Source organism: Onthophagus taurus, chromosome 7 (genome assembly GCF_036711975.1).
Source record: "Onthophagus taurus isolate NC chromosome 7, IU_Otau_3.0, whole genome shotgun sequence".
NCBI lineage: Eukaryota > Metazoa > Arthropoda > Insecta > Coleoptera > Scarabaeidae > Onthophagus > Onthophagus taurus.
In genome coordinates, this window is record NC_091972.1 from 1265543 (window position 1) to 1287466 (window position 21924).

General features: G+C 34.7%; 1 protein-coding gene across 1 annotated transcript in view; it reads right to left on the bottom strand.

Moving 5' to 3' along the window:
* LOC111416820 (bloated) overlaps positions 1–21924 on the bottom strand; it is an 83578-nt gene that overhangs the window by 46501 nt on the left and 15153 nt on the right. Inside the window, exon 4 of the mRNA XM_071198313.1 lies at positions 6528–6692. Within this exon, the coding sequence (XP_071054414.1) occupies positions 6528–6692 (165 nt within the window). The remainder of the gene's footprint in view (positions 1–6527; positions 6693–21924) is intronic.

The window sequence follows — 21924 nt, forward strand, 5'->3', positions numbered from 1 at the left end:
TTTGGTCGTAAACTAATGTTGTCGGGATATAAAATGAATACGATATTTAATTGTATATTAACGTTATGTAACATTAGTGGTTTGCAAAAAAAAAATATCTCAACTTGGTAACTTATAGAGTTTGTCAAAAGAAGGATTATTTTAACCGGAAGTAATTTTCGAATATCATGAGAGTAAATTTTAAGATTTCTATGGGAAATACACCATTACGAACTCGTTTCTAGTCAAGTTCTTGAAACGTTTTGAAACGTCAATTTGTAGAAACTATCTTGTATACCTACTTCCTTGTACAAATTGGACGGCCCATTACCACTAGTTCCTTCCCACTCGATGTCGGAACATCTTTTAGATCTCGCGGGACAGACGCACGTAGTAGTACGGAACGGAACAGAAAGGAACGTTTTCAATTACACGCGTTCGCGCTCTCGACCATTTCCTCATAACTCCAGACGCGGCTAATTTACGACTTATAATTGCGGCTGATCGGCCGACATCCCATCGGCTTCTAACGAGACGGACGATTTGTTAATTGCCCGGAACAATGCCCGCCATTCATAATTGGCCGAGCAATTATCCTTCTCGGCCGCTTTAAGGATTCCTTTCGTAACGTCGGATTGTTATTTTAACTGCGAGACGAAAACGGATCGGCACGCCAAGATGCGTTATGTTGCGATTTCCGAGGTGTGAGATGAATTTTAATGGTACGAATTAATGCGTGAGTATCGGGGTTTTCGTGGCGATCAAGGAACGGAACAGAAAAACGGTTTTAAAACGAGAAGGAGCCGAACCGAGCGACGGCGGTTCTTGTTGTTTGTGTACCAGCGTCACCGGTCATGATTTACGATCCATAAATATGCCTCAAATGTTGCAATTTACAGCGGCGCACACTTGTAGATCATTTGCACTCCCATTACAAAATTGCCGGCACACCACAAAACTGGACCGCTATTAATAGCCCGGGAATTATAACAGGTTTTGTTACACTTTCTAATTAATGCGCCGTCGCGTATCTGCGACCGGACGCAAGAGAACTCTTTCCAGAACTTATCCGATTATATGTATTATATCGGGAATTTCATATAACTCGCAATATATGTTACGCACTGTCCCACATAAAATACAACATAGTTTAATAGTACAAGGTTACGTCCTTGTGATAACCCTAAGTTTTCGGCCGTCTTAAGGTGGGTTGATGCAACATGTTTTAGTCCTAGTTGTTGTCATAGTCGTAAGAGTGAAAAGTTAAGGTATTGTGTTATACTAGTACTGTTCATGCAACACCTTACGACTAAAATGGTTTTTGTCCTAGTCCCAAGAGTTGCCTTACTTTTAACTTCTTAAAGCTAAAACAATCGGTCGCATGCGCACTTTTCTCTTTTGTGTCCTTGTTAATTATAGCAGTGTTTTATTTTATAAATTGAGGTTAGGTCAGTTAGGTTTTGTATTTTATCGTATTAAGGTTGTTGTGCGTTATTGTTTCGACAATTATTTCAATGGAGTCAAATGCGGACCAAATTGACTCAAAATTAATAGAGTTGATACAAAATACATTATTTATCAATATTTTATTAATATAAAAAATTTAAGGTCTTACGCGCGATACATGGTCATATTGCCATGTTACACTTCCAACACCGTTAAAATATTCGCACAACAAGTCTCTGTTCTTCTGGAACCTTCTTGCCGAATTGTTGCTTCCAACCCGTCCTATATTTTGCAGTGACATTGGTTCAGCTCGTCACTGACCATTTATAATTTCCCCTGATTCTGACTGAATAGTATCACCATATTCTGGGGGACAGTACCTTTCGCTTTGCTGTTCAATACGAAGGAAGTTATGGAAAACTACTGTGGCTTTTACAATATTTTCTACTATGTCTACCCTATCTATGATTGGCCCCCGTAGAATTCGCCACCGCTGGCAAAGTATACCGAAGGCATTTTCAACGGTCCTCCTTGCCCTGGATAAACGATAGTTGAAAATGTTTTTTCTAGCTCTAAGTACTGTCCGGGATATGGTCCCATTATATTTTCCATTAGAGGAACGTGGCATCACCCACAACAAAATGTGGAAGTATAATGTTGTTTCCAGGCAATTTCGTTGGAAAAGGGATATCTATGTTTCCATTTAAAAAAGCTCTCCCGAAAGAAGATTCTTTAGTGCTGTCATGATTTCTTCCATCAGCTCCAATATCTGCTATAATGAAATTATAATTCGCGTTTATAATTGAAGAACCCCCTTCCCGATGCTTTTGGTGCTTGTATATGGATGTGTTTCCTATCAACAGATCCGATACAGATGGGTATGTTCCATCTTTTGTAGAATGTATCTTCAACAGAGGCTAATATGTCTCTTGTTAGCTCTGGTAACACTCTGGGCTGTAGTACGTTACACAGAACAGTTGTTGTCTCTTTAATTATATAATGTTCCCAATCGAAAATTCCAAGCTAGCTCTTGCATAGAACTTCCTTCTCACAAATAACTACAATAATTTTATTACATAATTTAAATTTTTTTATAATATAAAATTAAACAAAAACTTACTGTAGAGTTACTATCAACCTTTGAGCGGGTGAAATTGCACCTTTATTTGGTGTTTTTGCTAAAAAAGGTTCAACCAGTCTTACCAGCGAACATATTTAAAAAATTGCAAATCGTCTTCCTCTTTTTCCAACATGTTTCTAATCAGAGTGGCATAATTTCCCTCTAATTCTCTATTTTTATTGTTTGGTCTTCTGCCAAAATGCCGTCGTCTTTTATTTCTTAATCTTTGTGCGATTAATAGAGCTGCATTCAAGCATATTACACTAGCAGCGACAACAATTTTCTTTTTATTTATAATAAACAAAACAGTGTCACTCCCGATTTCTTTTTTTTAAATTTGGCACGAGTTGTGGCACGACTGTTTATACGTCAAAAGCTTCCTTTAATGTGCTGTGCTTAAATATTGCATGAACCGATCCCTTTCCTTATAACTACAGCTAAAGCAAACGCTTATGACTATGACTAAAACTAAAACACTTTGCATGAACCCACCTTTAAGAGACGAGCGGCTAAATCCGAATGTTTCCAGTTCTAAGTCTAGTGTTAGTTCTACTTTTCGTTCAATAAAAATATACCACAATCTAACGCTAAATAACAATTAAAAGTAGAACTAACACTAGACCTAGAACTAGAAACATTCGGATTTAGTCACACGTCTCTCCAGATTCTAGTTCTAGTGTTAGTTCAAGTGATAGTGCTAGTGTAAAACTAGAACTAACCTAAACTAACCTAGACCTAGAACTAGAAAGTATCTGAAAGAAATGTTTCTAGTTCTAGGTCTAGTGTTAGTTCTAGTTTTAGTACAATAGAAATATGAACATAGCGATATCTTACGGTAACTAGCGCTAACTGCCACTGCCACTAGAACTAACACTAGACATAGAACTAGAAACATTCGAGTTTCAATCCGACTAAACCATTCCGGCTAAACCGGAATGATTCTAGTTCTCGGTCTAGTGTTAGTTCTAGTGATAGTGCTAGTACAAAACTAATACTAACACTAGACCGAAAACTATAAACATTCAGATTTCTATTTCTTCTTTCACGTCTCTCAAGACGGCTAAACCCAAATATTTCTAATTCTCGAGGTCTAAGTGCTGTGTTAGGTCTTGTGATAGTGTTAGTGTAAAACTAGAAGTAACACTAGACCTAGAACTAGAAAGTATCGGGTTTAGCCGTGTGTCTGAGTTCTAGGTCTAGTGTTAGTTCTAGTTTTAGTGGAATAAACATATAAACATAGTGATATGCTAACTAGCGCTACCTACCACTACGCCCTGGTTTCTATGGAATATATTTTTGTATATTACATCTTGAGTGAAATTCACTGTATAACTAATAACAACAAAGCCGTTATAAAGCCGACAGAGGCGCCAACCATTGCCCGGGAGTTTAGGTAATGCAGATGAGATAAATGATTATTTCGCTAGATCTTCTGAATTGGGAGGGGTTGTTGATCAGGATGTTGTTGACTTCTATAATAATTCTAAATTAAATCCTACTAATAATTTCCTATTTGAAACGGTAGATGAATACATTGTCGGTTCACTACTTTTGAAGTTAAAATCAGGCTCGGTTGGTTTTGATGGTGTTTCATCCTTAATATTGCATCTTTGCTGTCCCCATATTCTACCTTTTGTAACACATATTATAAACTACTGTTTATCTAACTCAGTTTTTCCAGACGCTTGGAAAACTGCTAAAGTGATCCCACTGCCTAAGATAGCCAATCCTACTTCGTGTGGTGACCTTAGGCCGATTAGTATTTTGCCTGTTTTGTCTAAGATTTTGGAAAAAATCATGGCCTTTCAGATGAGATTTTTTGTTGAGGGTTGCAGTGTTTTGCCGACGACACAGTCTGGGTTTCGTAAATTCATGGATGTGGTACAGCACTGATGCATATAACTGATGATATACTGCGGGCAGCTGATGATGACATGGTTACGGCTTTAATTCTTTTCGACTTTTCGAAAGCATTTGATACGGTGAATTATACAGTTTTGGATTCTATTCTAAAGTACATTGGGTTTTGTACTAATGCTGCTGCCTTAATATTGAATTTTCTTTCTGATCGAAGACAGGTCGTTTCCTGTGGCATGTTCGTCTCGGCTGCCCGTGGATTAATGGCCGGTGTACCACAAGGTTCTGTATTGGGTCCGCTCTTATTTAGCATTTATACTTCTGGTCTCCAAAATTGTCTCAAATATTCTAAAGCTCATTTTTATGCCGATGATTCTCAGATATATTATTCTTTCAGACAGGATGATGCTCCTGTGGCCCAAGTTAGGATTGCGGGTGATATTGCTCGGTTTACCAAAATGGCTGCCAGTCACAACTTAAGATTGAATCCCTTAAAATCGGTTATGTTGTTGTTTGGTAGACGCAATGCCCGCAACGCTTGCTCTCATTTTAGAATTGAGCTGGATAGTGATGACTTGGGCGTTGCGGGTTGTTGTCGTAATCTTGGCCTCCTAATGGATTGTGATGTCAGATTTAGGGATCATGTTACTTTAAAGGTTTACGGCACTTGTCTGGATCAGGTAACTGCCGGCCGTATTCAGAAAGTTCAGAACGCCTGTCTGAGATTGATTTTTGGGTTGCGTTTGAGAGATCACGTTACATGTTTTTTGAAGGAGGTGGGTTGGCTTAATATGGCTAACAGGAGGAAATTACATCTGTTAACTTTTTATCATAAATTACTTTTATTTAAGTCGCCTTCTTATCTTTATAATAAAATATCATTCCGGACTGATGTTCATAATTTGAACATCAGATCCAAGGGCTTGATTACTCCACCTCAGCACCGCTCGGTTTTGTTTCAACGGTCTTTCTCTTTTAATCTACCCAGGCTTTACAACCCGTTGCCAAGTTCTCTTAAGTCGTTGCCACTGAGCACCTTCAAAAAAGGGCTCCGCGAGATCATTGTCTGTGACCAGAATGGGGCTAATGAGTAATTTATATCATTTTCGATTTTTTTTTACCATGACTGTTATTTTTATTACTTTCTCTCTGAATGGCTGTTTTGTTGGTATTAGTATTATTGTCAAGATCGAATGTTTTATGTTTTATTTTTTGAATTTTTGATTTTTTTTTTTAACGCAGGGTTGGGTGGTAGAGAGGACTATGGTCCTAACTCCGCCCTGCGCACATTTGTAATCTTTTTTTTTTCTGTTGTTTCTATTAATAAAGGCATTATTATTATTATTATTATTATATGTATAAGACAGGGTTTCTCGATCTATGTTATTTCATAGAGAATTGACATTTCAGAGCAATTTCGTTCCAACAATTTATTTAATGTCATGAGATCTAAGTGGTGACACCTAATACATTAACCACGGGAGGACATCGTTTCGTGTCAAGGATTTTATTATATATAATATTTTATTACCTATTAAGTGTGTAATTACGTTCAAATCATATTTAAAGAAACGTTTCATTTTATTACTCTTTGTTATTTTTAACTCTTTCAGTATAATAAAATTATAAGCACAAAAAATTATAAACGAAAAATCAACATTGAATTTGGATCTCTTCTTTAATACAAGTTAATCTTTTTATATCATAATTATTATTATTCACTCAATATAGGTAGGTATGTCTATAAAAGATTTCAATGTATGTATTTTGTGTGTAGATGTTATAGAGCTATGCGTCTACGTAGAGCAACAAATAGCGCAATTTAATTAATTCGGAATTTTAATTGGAAACGCAGACCCACGTGTGTTTGCTTTTGCGAGAGCGCGGCTTATAAATTGGAAATAACGATATCGGAACGTTTTAATTACTTTTATTAATAGGGGATGGAACGGCGCAGGTCAAATTTAGCGCCGGACATCGAGGCAAAGGTGCCGACGATTCGCCGGCCGTAATGGGCCCCCTCTATACATATTAATAGCCGCGTTTATATTAATCGTCCGTCTATCAGAACGAGTTAAGACACTGTGATCCAAAAAAAAAATCGCTAATTTGCCTATTGACTCACCACTATTTTGGACGACACAACCGACGCGATCGGCTCGTTGTAAAACTTTGGAGGCCTCCTTAATAAGTTCTTCTTTGGAAGTGGGTAATTTTTCTTTTCGGACGGCTGACGCGTTTGGATGGGGTTCCCTGTCAACACTGGTAACTCGGAGTGGTTCCCTCGGCACTGTAATAACAACAATAACGTCGTGCGTTCAGGAAAAGTAAAAAAACGATATCCAAACTCGACCGACCACGGTCAAGTTACAATTAGCAACAATTAGCGTTGGTGATCACGCATCACCGAGAATAAATGTTGTTGTGTGAGAGGAATACGGCTTGTTTGTCGCGGTAAACAAGTTCGCGCAGACGTGAAATCTTACGAAAATCTTCGGGTTGCAACACGGCTAAATTCCGAGACAAGAAATCGGATAGCTCACATCTCTGAATAGCCGAATTTAACACGCTCTTACCCGTTAATTCCGAGGCTATTGCCTCCGCGACTGCGTTGCGTCATTATTTCGATCACAACTGTAAATAATAAAGCCCGATCTGATTTTTTTTATATGCATACTCCCGAACAACCGGGCGCGGGCGCCCTTTCATCTTATAAAATCGGTGAAAGTCGATCTTCAACTAAATACGGCTCGATTTCGATACGAGCAATTAAAAACCTCTAAAGATGACCAGTTTTACCAGTTTTCTCGAGATATTATGTAATCTCATAAGAGTTTATAACAGATATGATCGCAGATGTTCAATATTCAATGCAGTTTTGTAATAATGAATTTTTATTTTATTCGAAATCGGCTATATATTATTTATAATTAATAGTCAACTTCTAAGAAAAAGCAAACATTAAAAATATTTGTTGAAAATCTCTTTGGCTAGTAAGTTCTACTCCTTAAGATGAAAACCAAGAGGTTCTGTTTGTTGTCTTGATTGAACTGGATAAAAGAGGGTGCATTCACTGTTCATCAGCTCAAAACAATATCTTGCTAATCTAAAGGGGGAGTCGATACTGGTCAGTTTGCATTGTGAAGAGCAGGTCTTATGGTAGTAGGAAATTTAGAAATTCCGATCTTGTCCTTTTCAATTTGTAGAAAACTAACTTTAATTACTTATTCGTAATTTGCATCTACATTGTTGCACAAAAATCCTCTAACTGCATTTACAAATGTTGCGTGATGAGATTCTATAAACGTAAGATTGTTCGACAATTTTCTAATGTACCTGTACCCAATAAAAACGCCTTCTTCTAATTTGGTGCAATCTTATAAAATCCAATTTAACCCTTTGTGTCCCAAGAAGTCAAAAATTTTGAAACTTTGTGAAACTTTGTTGCATTAAAATATATTTTAGTAATGGTGCAAGTATACAAAAACTTTTATTACTAATATATAAGTAACACTTGCTTTAGCTAAATCACATTATGCCATTCACAAAAACAGTTCTTTCTTTCATTACAACATAAATAAACATTGCACGCAGTACATTTTGAGTGAGCTCTAGCTTTGGCAGAACAATTTTCACAACTTCCTCTTTCTTTTGAACTTGCGCTGCGACATTTTCGTGGACGCAGTAAATTTGAATATTTATTTATCAGAAAGATACTAATTTAAAAATTCCTGGAAGCCGTATTTATTGAAATTAAGGAATGAGACTTGTTCTAAATTAAAGTTCAAAGCTTTCTCTTTAAAATGATGTATAATAATTGTTGGGTTGGATTGGAAAAATATTAAGAAAAAAAATGTTGAAATAAAACTTACATTTTTGTATAACCTAAAACTGTCAAAAAAGATGCTAATTTAAAAATTCCTGGAAGCCGTATTTATTGAAATTAAGGAATGAGACTTGTCCTAAATTAAACCTCAAAGCTTTCTCTTTTAAATGATGTATAATAATTGTTGGGTTGCATTGGAAAAATATTAAGAAAAAAAATGTTGAAATAAAACTTACATTTTCGTATAACCTAAAGCTGTCAAAAAAGATGCTAATTTAAAAATTCCTGGAAGCCGTATTTATTGAAATTAAGGAATGAGACTTGTTCTAAATTAAAGTTCAAAGCTTTCTCTTTAAAATGATGTATAATAATTGTTGGGTTGGATTGGAAAAATATTAAGAAAAAAAATGTTGAAATAAAACTTACATGTTTGTATAACCTAAAACTGTCAAAAAAGATGCTAATTTAAAAATTCCTGGAAGCCGTATTTATTGAAATTAAGGAATGAGACTTGTTCTAAATTAAAGTTCAAAGCTTTCTCTTTAAAATGATGTATAATAATTGTTGGGTTGGATTGGAAAAATATTAAGAAAAAAAATGTTGAAATAAAACTTACATGTTTGTATAACCTAAAACTGTCAAAAAAGATGCTAATTTAAAAATTCCTGGAAGCCGTATTTATTGAAATTAAGGAATGAGACTTGTTCTAAATTAAAGTTCAAAGCTTTCTCTTTAAAATGATGTATAATAATTGTTGGGTTGGATTGGAAAAATATTAAGAAAAAAATGTTGAAATAAAACTTACATTTTTGTATAACCTAAAAGTGTCAAACAAGATGCTAATTCAAAAATTCCTGGAAGCCGTATTTATTGAAATTAAGGAATGAGACTTATTCTAAATTAAAGTTCAAAGCTTTCTCTTTAAAATGATGTATAATAATTGTTGGGTTGGATTGGAAAAATATTAAGAAAAAGAATGTTGAAACAAAACTTACATTTTCGTATAACCGAAAAGTGTCAAGAAAGATACTAATTCAAAAATTCCTGGAAGCCGTATTTATTGAAATTAAGGAATGAGACTTATTCTAAATTAAAGTTCAAAGCTTTCTCTTTAAAATGATGTATAATAATTGTTGGGTTGGATTGGAAAAATATTAAGAAAAAGAATTTTGGAATAAAACTTACATTTTCGTATAACCTAACAGTGTCAAAAAAGATGCTAATTTAAAAATTCCTGGAAGCCGTATTTATTGAAATTAAGGAATGAGACTTATTCTAAACTAAAGTTCAAAGCTTTCTCTTTAAAATGATGTATAATAATTGTTGGGTTGGATTGGAAAAATATTAAGAAAAAAAATGTTGAAATAAAACTTACATTTTTGTATAACCTAAAACTGTCAAAAAAGATGCTAATTTAAAAATTCCTGGAAGCCGTATTTATTGAAATTAAGGAATGAGATTTGTTCTAAATTAAAGTTCAAAGCTTTCTCTTTAAAATGATTGAACCCTATAGTGCGGATTTTGTTATTTTTTATACAGATTCTTGTATAGTAGAAAGTACCGACAGCTCTAAATGCGCCGAATAGATGACTACAGTTTAAAACGAGTGTTTAAAACTACCGCTACTTTAAAGTACCGTCGGGACACAAAGGGTTAATGACGCAATTGGTACTGGTATGTTTGTATTGTGAGGATGTGACGGATAGGTGTTAAGACAGATGTCACAATAAATGATGGGTACTCTACCACTGCAAAAGGCATATTTCTCTTCCCATTCCTCGACTACACTACACCAATAACATGGGGTAGAACTAAGACAACAAATTTTGAGAAAACGGTTTGGATTCTGACTTTACATCAGAAATTCTAAAATATCACAAATCTTTCCGTTTTAGAAAAGCACTCCTTTTAAATGATAAAATAAGTAAGTAAAAATGTGGTTAGTTAAAGAAATTAGAAGGATTAGTGAAATATTAGTATACATCAATATTCTTGCGTAACGAAATAGTTTCGTTCCTGCTGTCACCGTTGGTTGAAGCATTAATTCTTGTACGTAATACCGGGCCGGCTGGATAGTCCATTAGATAAATTGGCCAATAGATAACCCGGCAGTCCGGAGGGGAAAAAGCTTTCGCCCGCGTCCCTCCATAGGATAGATCTCCATCGCGGTGGGCCATGGAGACACGCCATTACTCCGCCGTGCCACAATTAATCTGCATTGTGAGGGTCGTGGCCGTAGAACGAAACGTATTTATAAGACGACTACGATTCGTCCGTCGTTCCCACGACCGTCTAATGTTCTATATTGGCCAATAGAAAATTGTAATTGACGTGGTTATTTGCGAGACGGTCGCGGCGCGTCGCCAGACAAATGTCAATCGGCGAGGCTCGTTTGTTTTGAAATGTGGGGAAAACATTTGCCGATCCACTATTTACCCTTCTTCCTACGCGTTTAGTGAGAAGAGAAGTGTACCTGGTCGTTGTCGGCGAAGAGAAAACGTTTGATGCTTAAACATTAAACGTTCATCGCCAATAGAAATTTGCTTTAAAAGGGAAAATATGTGAGTAGTTTATTTGAGTAGGTCTCAAGGACGATGGTAAAGAACGTGGGTAGTGTATAAGAAAACAACTCATTTCGTCTTTTAAGTGAATTGACCGTTGATGTTGTTAAATATTTGAAGTGGTTCATTGGATAATGATGACTAATTGGCAAATAAATGGTATTTGATTAGTGACGTCCTGACAACTTTTTCTACTTAACAATTCTTTATGTATAATTCGTTTAATTTTATATTGATAAAGATTAGAACGTATCTAACTGTAAATGTTAACTAGATGCAAATGAAACCGACGTTTTTAATCTTCTATTGATTATACTTTCTATGTATATCCCACCAGATATAGGAAGAAAATAAATATCATCACTATAATTATGTTCTCCACACGTCCTCTCAGTGATACAAACGATGACGGAATCTCATGAATACCGACGATGAAATCGTAAAGGACAAAAAAATGGCTAGCGGTATCTAGATTTACATATAATGGAGAAGCACGACATTAAACGTATGTATCTATGTGACGATGTATTTTCGCATTCACGTTTGACAGATGAAGAATAGGTTGTTATCAAAAAATACATTTTAATAGACGCACCCTCCTCATTCAAACAAATAGAAATCATAAAAGATTTAATATTGGGATCATTTGGAATGAAGACGTACCTTCCTTACTTTTAGCACTTACTTTTTTTGCCAAGTTATTAAATAAATCCGAAAAAATTAAACCACTTAGAATTGAATCACTTTGAATCGAATCATATAGTACTGTACTAAGTTTAAACAATTAAACTGGTTGAGTCACCATATTTGTCGCAAAAAAACCGATCGCGCATCGTCGATTCGCAATCGTCCGAGTCGCGGTGGCAACTGCGACGTAAAAAACGAGTCAGGCACGGTAACAACAACAACAGCAGGAGCAGGGTCCCCGGTATAAATTATAAAAACTGGAATATAAGAAAGCGACGAAATCGTACAGTTGGTACGCCCGCGTTATATAAGCTTCGAGAATGATCAGGATGTCATGTGCCTTTTTTGTACACTGGTACGTGCAAACAAACTGACCATTTACTTCAAAATGCACAGGATCGTATTTGACAAGAATTTAAGAAATTTCATTTGCAATTCAAATCAATTGGCTATTATATGGTTACTTTCAACAAACGGTACGGAGCCTATTTAAGTGGCTGAGAATGTAATGAGATTTTCACGTTCTCTAGATAATAATTTGACGCCTCGGCAATAAAAGGAATTATTTATTTAGGAAATCGTGGTAGTAAATGCATAGGAAAGTAGGTTAAACTAAAGTGCATGTTTAATTGAATTAATAAAAAAAGTAACAAGTCAAATTACTATTTTATTTAAATCAAATGTTATTTTCAACGTATTTAGCTTTTTTAATTTTTATAATGTTTCTTTTAACTAACAAATTAAATAACAAATGATAACCCGTGCGACGATAGCAACAAACCTCCCAGCAACAAACTTTTACCCGTAATTTCCTATCTACTTTCTTAGCTGATATCTTCCTTATAATTAGGGATAGCGAAAAACTAAATGCACCACTTGAAAGCTTGAATCTTCGTCTGCCGATAAGTTGATATTAAGATCAATAAAAAATGAAGAACACCGCGCTGTACTTAAAATACCTCAAAATTATCAAACTTCAAGGCCTTGTGCAATTGTTACGAAACCGAATTTTAAAAAACTGTTATCACAGTCAGAAAGGGCGCTCCTTCAGCTATCTTAATCCGGGTTTTCGTCGGTCAATATCTATCGGCGTCATGCTTAAATCACCCTTAATGTTCATCCCTACACGCAGAAACGCTTAAATACTCTTCCTCTAAACAACTTTCTTATTTGATAGGGAGAAAACTATAGAAACATATCTATCTTATTGAAAATTTTCTGCTCTTTCTAGTGGTGTATAACACGCGGCGATGACGCGCTTGCACACGTACATTTTTGGCCAAAAGTTCTTATATGAGCAGGAAAAAACTCTAGAACCATATCTATCTTATTGAAAATTTTCTGCTCTTTCTAATGGTGTCTTTTAACAACAATTATTAATTAAAGTTATACAGGATGGTCAGAAATGTGCGTCAAATTTCCGTATCTCAAAAAGTTTATTTTTTTAAATGGCAACTCTACTTTTTTCCCTCACCACCGTATTATATGCTGAAAAATCAGGAGACTTTGTGATTAAATCCCATACTAGTAGAGTTACTAGTAAACATACTAGTAAACTTTAAATTTAGTTACTTTACCGTAGACTTTAAAATACGCACACCCAATATCCGCAAAAGCTTGAGGAAACCTTAACTGGAAAGACATGTTTAAATTTTTAAAAACTGTGCTATTTCTTCCATCCCGCTAATTTTGACCCAACTCAATTCCAACGGCAGTTATTCCAACAAGATGGCGCGCCACCACACCTCAAGAAGCTACTAAATCAGTTTTTGACACTCAGGGAATTGTTTAAAATAATTGGTTACCATAGTTACTCATGGCTACTGCTATTTTTATCATTTATATAAATTTGAAATAATTAAAGTTTAAACTAATTTTTCTCGAAAATTTTCTTATGTAACCAATATTAATATTGAATGTACTAGATTCAGAAAAAAATCTTCTTTTGTATTCCGTAATAAAAATGGGGGATTGCCATTTGAAAAAATATCGATTGCGTCATAACTCGTTAAACCGTTTAACGGGTAAATTATTTTTTCGTTTTTAGAAACGATTTAGTTATGGTAATGCAACTATTTGACCTTATTGATAAGTCGACGCTTCCAACGAAGACTGTACTAACTCAAATTTTTGGTTATAATTTTTGTTTTTTTTATTTTTTTAATTTTTTTTTATTTTTGGTTTTTAGTTTTACTTGATTTATCTCCAAAGTTCAAAATTTGAGTTAGTACAGTCTTCGTTGGGAGAACAATTTTGAAATCCATACCAAAAAATTGCACAAAAGTTAAATCTTTAGATCGATTTCAGAGATTTTTCCATAAATCGTTTATAATGATTTTCACTCAGGTCATCGTGACAGACTCTGTCACAAATGGGAGTTAACTAGAAACAGAAAAATCCACAACGTTAGTAGTTTTTGGCGCAAAACGTGTTTGTGCAAGCGCGCGATCGTCGCGTGTTATACATCACTAGAAAGAGCAGAAAATTTCCGATAAGATAGATATGGTTCTAGAGTTTTCTCCTGCTCATATAAGAAAGTTATCGACCCGAACAGGATTTAAGAATGGCTAAAACGTGTAAATTTAGCAGTTTTTGGCCAAAAATGTACGTGTGCAAACGCGTGATCGCCGAAAACCCGGATTAAGATAGCTGAAGGAGCAACCTTTCTGACTGTGATAACAGTTTTTTAAAATTCGGTTTCATAACAATTGCACAAGTCCTTGAAGTTTGGTAATTTTGAGCTATTTTAAGTACAGCGCAGTGTTCTTCATTTTTTATTGATCTTAATATCAACTTATCGGCAGACGAAAACCCGGTTTTAGATAGAGAAAGATTCAAGCTTTCAAGTGGTGCATTTAGTTTTTCGCTATCCCTAATTATAAGGAAGATATCAGCTATGAAAGTAGATAGGAAATTACGGGTAAAAGTTGTTTGTTGCTGGGAGGTTTGTTGCTATCGTCGCACGGGTCAAATAATATAGTTGTTTAGTTCTTACATCATAAGTGTTTAGAAAAGTGAAACGAAACGTAAGATTCAAAACGAAACCTGTACAACAGGTGCCCTGGACTGATCCAGTCGAAGATCGTAAACGTTTGAAGAAAAAAACTTAATCAATTTAAAATTTATTATATTGCATCACGTCGGACGAGTTCGGAATTTCTATTACTCTGCAGTCCGATCTGCATTTAAATATCCGCGTTTGAAAGCTGGGCCCCTCTCCACTTGCAATTGACTGAATAACTCAAGATCCCTAACTCGCGCGAAGTGCCTCCGCGTCCAATAAATATGCCGTCCGCGTAAATTGCGACCACACGCTGAACGCTGCCAGCACCGTTCGGACACGGCGGCCGTACGTCTTGCGCGTATAGCGGCGTCGCGTTGCCATCGAGATAAGCGTAAACGTACTCACCAGGAAGTTGAGGGACCAAAGACGCGACGAGGAGGGCCCGCGAGCGCCTTCTCTATAAACGAAGACGACGACGACGACGCCGCACCAGACGCCGGTAGGTGTGCGCCTGAATCTTATTTATATTAGTTAAATGTCATGTTGTTTTGCGCACATCCAACGCTCGTGAACGCCCACGTGTCTACCTTTTCACATTTTTCTTTATTTTTGCTTACGTCTCTCTGTTTCTCTCTTTGCTTACATCCAAATAATACAGGACCGAATTCAAGAAAATCGTATAACTATTATACCTTCACAATTACATCTTATCAATTACACACGGATTCAAATAATGTATGTTTTTTGTGATGTTTATAACTTGAGAAGTTGATAGATTTTTGTTAACAAATGTTCACTTCGAACTTGTTTCTGAACAAAAGACGCACGGCTTAACTCGAAAGTTAATAATATATTTCATTTATACGTTGCACTTTAGTAATAAATAACTAAACTAAATAACAACTTTCAATAGAAACTAAGTACAAACAGACTGTTATACTAAACTGGAGACTCAACACAACCATAACGGTAAATGTACAGATCCAATAGGTATAAATAGTATTAAAGCTTTTCTCAGTACTCCTCGAATAGACTCAAGATGGTAAATCAGCGATAATTTTAAGTAGTCTTTCCGGATCGTAGTCGGTCCATAATCGGCCATCTAAGGTAAGGCTATAAACCATGCAGACGAAGAGCTTTCAGCGACCGCAAGCCGTAAAGCGCCACTTTCTATAAAGTTTTAACCGATACGTCTATTGCGACGTGCGTGTTCGGCAATTAATTTTAATACCGTTCAGCAGATACGACCTACGAACCATTTTCCTACAACCGAGCTGAACGATTGAGAGCGATGTTTGCGAGTATTTCGACGTTAAACGATCGTGCTCCTTCTAACGCATCGGATTTCGCGCTCCCGCTATTCGCGAATAGAATCGAAACGTTGTTAACGTTCGGACAACGTACAAATCGGCGTGTATGTTTTACGTTATTCAAGAGTAGTAAGCGGTTTAGCGTTCACTTGTAATCCGCTGCGTAATAGGGCAGTAAAATACCGAGCTTGTATTTATAGGCAATATTGTGCGGTGTAAAGCGCATGTGTGGCTTACTGGGGCGTAAAGTACGTGAGCTTAACCTACACTGTAAATGTAAATATCAGTATAGATAGACATTTAAAATGTAACCATATTTTACAATTTTTTAATTTGTACAATTTGTTGAATTAAATTGTTAACTTTTTGGGCTTCAATGGTGGTTGTTTGCTTTTCCATGGTGAGCTAGTTTAATAGCACAGTTAATACATAGCTTAATAGTACCAGCATTGGGTAGTTTTGCAAAGGAAACGATTTGGTTCTTTCTGGTTCTAGGTCTAGTGTTAGTTCTACTTTTCGTTCAATAACAATATACCACAATCTAACGCTAAATAACAATTAAAACTAGAACTAACACTAGACCTAGAACCAGAAACATTCGGTTTTAGCCACACGTCTCTCAAGACGGCTAAACCCGAATGATTCTAGTTCTAGGTCTAGTGTTAGTTCTAGTGATAGTGCTAGTGCAAAACTCGAACTAACACTAGACCGAGATCTAAAAACGTTCGGATTTAGCCGCACGTCTCTCAAGACGGCTAAACCCGAATGATTCGAGTTCTAGTTCTTCTGTTAGTTTTAGTGGAATAAAAATGTGAACATAATGATATCTCATGCTAACTAGCGCTACATTCGGCTTAGAGCTTGTAATACCGAGATCCCGGACAATTTTTGTCCGGTATTAAAAACCGGTATCGATGGAAAAAAAATTCAGTAATATCTTTAATTAGCGCCTTCGATGGCCAGGGGACGGCCGATGTCTTCGTAAACGGCCGTGCTAGTTTGAAGTTGTGCTGGAAAATGGCGTTTACATTTTCAAGTGACATTTTTTGACCGATTGAAAACGGCCGTGTTTGACCAAATAGAAACTTGTTATCTATCTTATGTCCTTACTAACCTCATTTTTTCAAGTGACATTTTTTGATCAGTGTGAATACCATCTACAAGAAATATCATTTTGCACTCTTACAGAATGTTGAAGATAATGAAGACTCAACCTTTGATGACGACAACTTAATGTTCGTGTTCAATAAATTTGTCATACCTAGCCAACAATAAAATACCCTCTGTATACAACTATTTTTGGATGTGGAGTTTTACTCCATAATGGTGTTTCAGATCAGTTTGATTCGTGTAGTGTCCCACCAAGTATAACAGTGGTATGATAAGTCTGACAAACTACCAAGAGCCATTATGTTAAAGTTTCTTTCTTGAATCTCCACCTTTCCAGAAATTTCCAAAGCAGGAATTCGAAAGAATTCCACAGAGCTTCAGATGATGAAGTGTAATTTCATTTTTTGACGTGGCAGTGCAGTTGAACTTTTGGACCAAGTGAAAGGCATCAAAACAATAATGGTATCTAGACCTTTAAGTTTATTGGTACTTTGTGCAGATTCCTAATATCTTTCCATTTTTTGATTATCTTCTCAGATTCTGTATCTTAGCTTGGTTGCCACTCTAAAAATATAGTAGGAATTAACCTGTTGTTAGTAGAGGTGACGCCGCAGAGGGGAAAAAGATCTTACAATTAGATATATCTAGTGATTGTAATTTAGTGAGTAAACTTTTTTATAGCAGTACCGGTATTAATACCAGTATCCCGGTTTGAGATTTTGATTGAGATTTTAGTCCGGTATTGCAAGCCCTAATTCGGCTGTCTTAAGAGACACAGCTAAACGGAATGTTTCTAATTCTAGATCTAGTGATAGTGCTAGTGCAAAACTAAAACTAACACTAGACCAAGAACTAGAAGCATTCTGATTTAGCCGCACGTCTCTCAAGACGGCTAAACCCGAATGATTCTAGTTCTAGTTCTTGTGTTAGTTCTAATGATAGTGCTAGTGCAAAACTCGAACTAATACTAGACGTAGAACTAAAAAGTATCGGATTTAACCGTGGGTCTTCAGACGTGTCTTAATTAGTTTAGTAAAAACAATTTGTATTTACATGTTTTGACCCTCACAGTATCTACATTTGAATCACATTGTATAGTATGCAGTCCTACAAAGTTGAATGACCAATACCTATAACGTAAGTAGTTAATAATGAAAGTAAAAGTTTAATGTGTCTTTAATCGCTAAAGATCTTAATTAAAGTTTCTCATTTGAAATCATCTTTTAAAATCATTCTAATATAAGTAAGTACCATATTATTATTAAAGGTACTATTAGTTTGCAATATTATTATTTATGAGTTCTAAGGTAAAAGATAACCTTTTAGAATTAAACTAAAATTTTGCAAGGTTTTTGTTACTCAAGTCACGACGTTATGAAATTCGATTAATAGTGTAAATGGAAGACCTTGTAAATAACCATTTTTAATAATATTATGTACTTAATGGCATTTATTTCCTAATCTTTTATTTAAGGTTGTATAAAGAGTCATATAGTATCAGAGAGATTGAATTGCGTTTAATTCTGATATATTTGGTCGATTGTATATTCATTAAATAATCGACACGTAATATATGCAATTATGTAGTTCATATTTACGAGCCAAGAAGCTACACTACGTTTCAATATTTAAAAAACAAGACTAAACCATCGTTAATATTACATCCCTGAATCATGTTTACTCTAACTAATTACCTGCTAATTATTTTAATTGCATGTTAATTATAAGCCGCGCCACGTGTAAATGATATAAACCTTCCTGAATTTGTAATTCATCTACAATTCGATGTTGCGATATAACTCACCGCAACGGCGATTAATCTAAACTGGCAACAACTCTCGAATCTACAAAACGTTAATAATTCCTGAACGTAGGTATATACGCGGATATCAAGCAGAAAAAAAAGATGGCAAAAAAAACCTAACCGATAACTCTCGTAGCCGTTTATGCAAATGACCATGTATTTATCTTAATCTGTAAAAGTCTCTCCGGACTGTAGTACGTTGTTAAATCGAGGCCGAATAGAAACAGCCCGACTATAGTCACTATACGACCTTGTCATATCAAAAACAGAACCCCGCCACTGGATCTACATATTAAAACCGCGCTTGGTGTATGTACAAGAAACGCCGGCATGCGAACGCAATAGGTGTTCATATATAGTATACAGTATAAGCGTTCCATAAGCGCCATCGGCCAACGAATCTCGATTTAATAAACGGAATAATGAGACACGTGAATGCTACGACCAACGCGTGAGGAGGTTGGTACGTGGAAATGCGTTCGCAAGAAACCCACGTGTTTCCATCGTCCGGATTAGTAATTGACTCTGTGTGGTGTTTTTGAATTGCACTTCGAGGACAATGGTTCGAGTGATGAAAAGGAGGAGATGATAATGGGATCTAGTTTTTAAACGACCGATGAGAACCATTGTAAAATGTGTATTGATGGGGATATGCGCATTGAGAAATTAAAATTGTAACGGAGTGACTCTTGAATTATTGAATTAATTTAAGTTAGCGTTCAGATCAATTCTTAGATTCATGTCTTGAAGTTTCGAAACACATCAATCTCGGAGATATTTTCACTTTCTTTTTTTGCATCAGCTGTTTCCGTTTAAGTTAGAAATCTTGCTTTTGGCTATTCTTTATGTAACAACATAAATATTTAAGTCCATTTAACTTTATTTGAGAATTACGTCAGTATTGGTTTGTATCATTTGCGATATAAAAGTAACATTGGTATTTTAGCATCATAATAACAAAATATTTGGCACTATAAAATGTTTAATACAAACATAAAACTTATTGTTTCAACAAACTCAAAATTAGAATTTACTGAAATCATGTGTTGTATAAGATTATTTATACAATTTCAATTTAAAATTGAAACATCAAACAATATTTTAATACAGGCTAAATTGTTCGAAAATCCTTATTTCGGACTTGTGTATCTTTTGACATAATGACTATGAGGAAAGTTCCAAATTTTATTATGACAGTACCATGAATTAAGACTTTATGGACTGTAGATGACATGTATAGATGGACGAAACATTTGCCATACTTAGTCCTTGCTAACCTTAACTGTTGCTTTGCTGTTTTTTAATACGCCAAATTTAGACATCAATTTACTCCATAAGCAATGTGCAGTAAGCACTCAAAACTTCGTATGTTTGCTTCTTTCAGAACTATTTTATAAGTCATTTCAAAAGTGTTGCGAAATGATTTAAAACATATATATTGTAATAAAATCCGTGTTTCCGAAGAAACAGAAAAAAGACTAATTAAATTTAAGAAATTTACAATTTTGGATTAGCCCTTTGATTATATGTAATATGGATTGAACCAACGAGAGAGATAGCTTGCGCAAGGTGATCGAACCGAGATAGACATAGAAGCGTTCTGACATATAATGGGCGTGCGTTAATTTATAAGATAAAAACTATCAATTAGAAGTAACATTTATAATACTTACAGGTGATGTGAAACTGTATTATCGCGAACTTTGCACACGAAACAATACATTTTTAAACATAACGGTGTGACTGGCTGTGATATTAATTGTTGGTAATTTAAAGGTTCTTTTATCTTGTAATAATTAACTCTCTCTACAAAAGCTTTCGACGAATTATTTATTTTATCAATCAACAAATACAGTCATTTATTTTTTTTTTATTACTAACTACGATCATATATTTAAAAAAACAAACATCAAATATTGCCATGTAATCATTACCAATAATTTTAATACCCCTCCTTAATGATTACTCCACTCTCTTAACTTAATAAACTATCATAATATCATACTATTAATATTTAACATAAATATAAACCTAATCTGTTACGATTTAACTCAGAATCATACTTATTTGTCCCTTTTGTCAATATATCAGCTAATTGATTTTTTGAACTCACATGTTCAACAACTACATCACCTTTATCTAAATGGTTACGAATAAAATTATATTTCAGGTCAATATGCTTCACGCGTTTATTGTTTTCAGGATTTTTTATAATTGAAATGCATGCTTGATTATCTTCGAATATCTTGATATAATCATAATTTATATTTAGTTCTTTTAATAATTTTCTAAACCACAAGCATTCCTGTACTGCTGAGCATAAAGCAATTAATTCTGATTCAGCAGTTGACATTGCTATGCTATTTTGTTTCCTTGTTACCCACAGTATAGTGTTTCCAAATATTTGTATCAAATATCCTGTAACTGATTTTCTGTCATACTCATCACTTGCCCAATCTGAATCCACATAACATTTAAATGGTAGTTCCTCAACATTTCTTTTGTATGTTAATTTAAAATCTACTGTTCCTTTCAAATATCGCATCAGTCTCTTCATATGTTTCCAAACATCATTTTGATTTTTATCCTGAAATCTTGTAAAATAATTCAAAGCAAAACTTATATCAAGTCTTGATCCTAACATCAAATACATCAAACATCCTATTAATTCTCTGACAGGTTGTTTTGAACGTTCATTTTCTATAACTTCTAGTTTCAATTTGGGATCTATAGGTGTTGTACATGAATTGCAGTGTTCAAAATTAAAACGTTTTAAAATTTTTAACAAATAATTTCTTTGACTAATTTTCAATATTCCCTTCTTTATATCATAATCTATCTCTAATCCTAATAAGTATTTCAAATTGCCTTTATCTTTTAATTCAAATTCATTCGTCAGTTCTTTTATACACTTTTCAACATTATCTATTTTATTTCCAGCCAAAATTATGTCATCAACATATAAAATTAAAAATATAATATCTGCAGCATTGCCTTTAGTATATAAACAATATTCATTAATTGATCTAATAAATCCAATTTTTATTAAAAAATCATTAATTCTCTTATTCCAACACTTAGCAGCTTGTTTGAGACCATATAGAGATTTATTTAACTTTAGAACATTTCCTCTTTTACATGTTACTTCTTCTGGTGGATATACATAAATTTTTTCTGTTAATTCTCCATTTAAAAACGCTGTTTTTATATCTAACTGTCT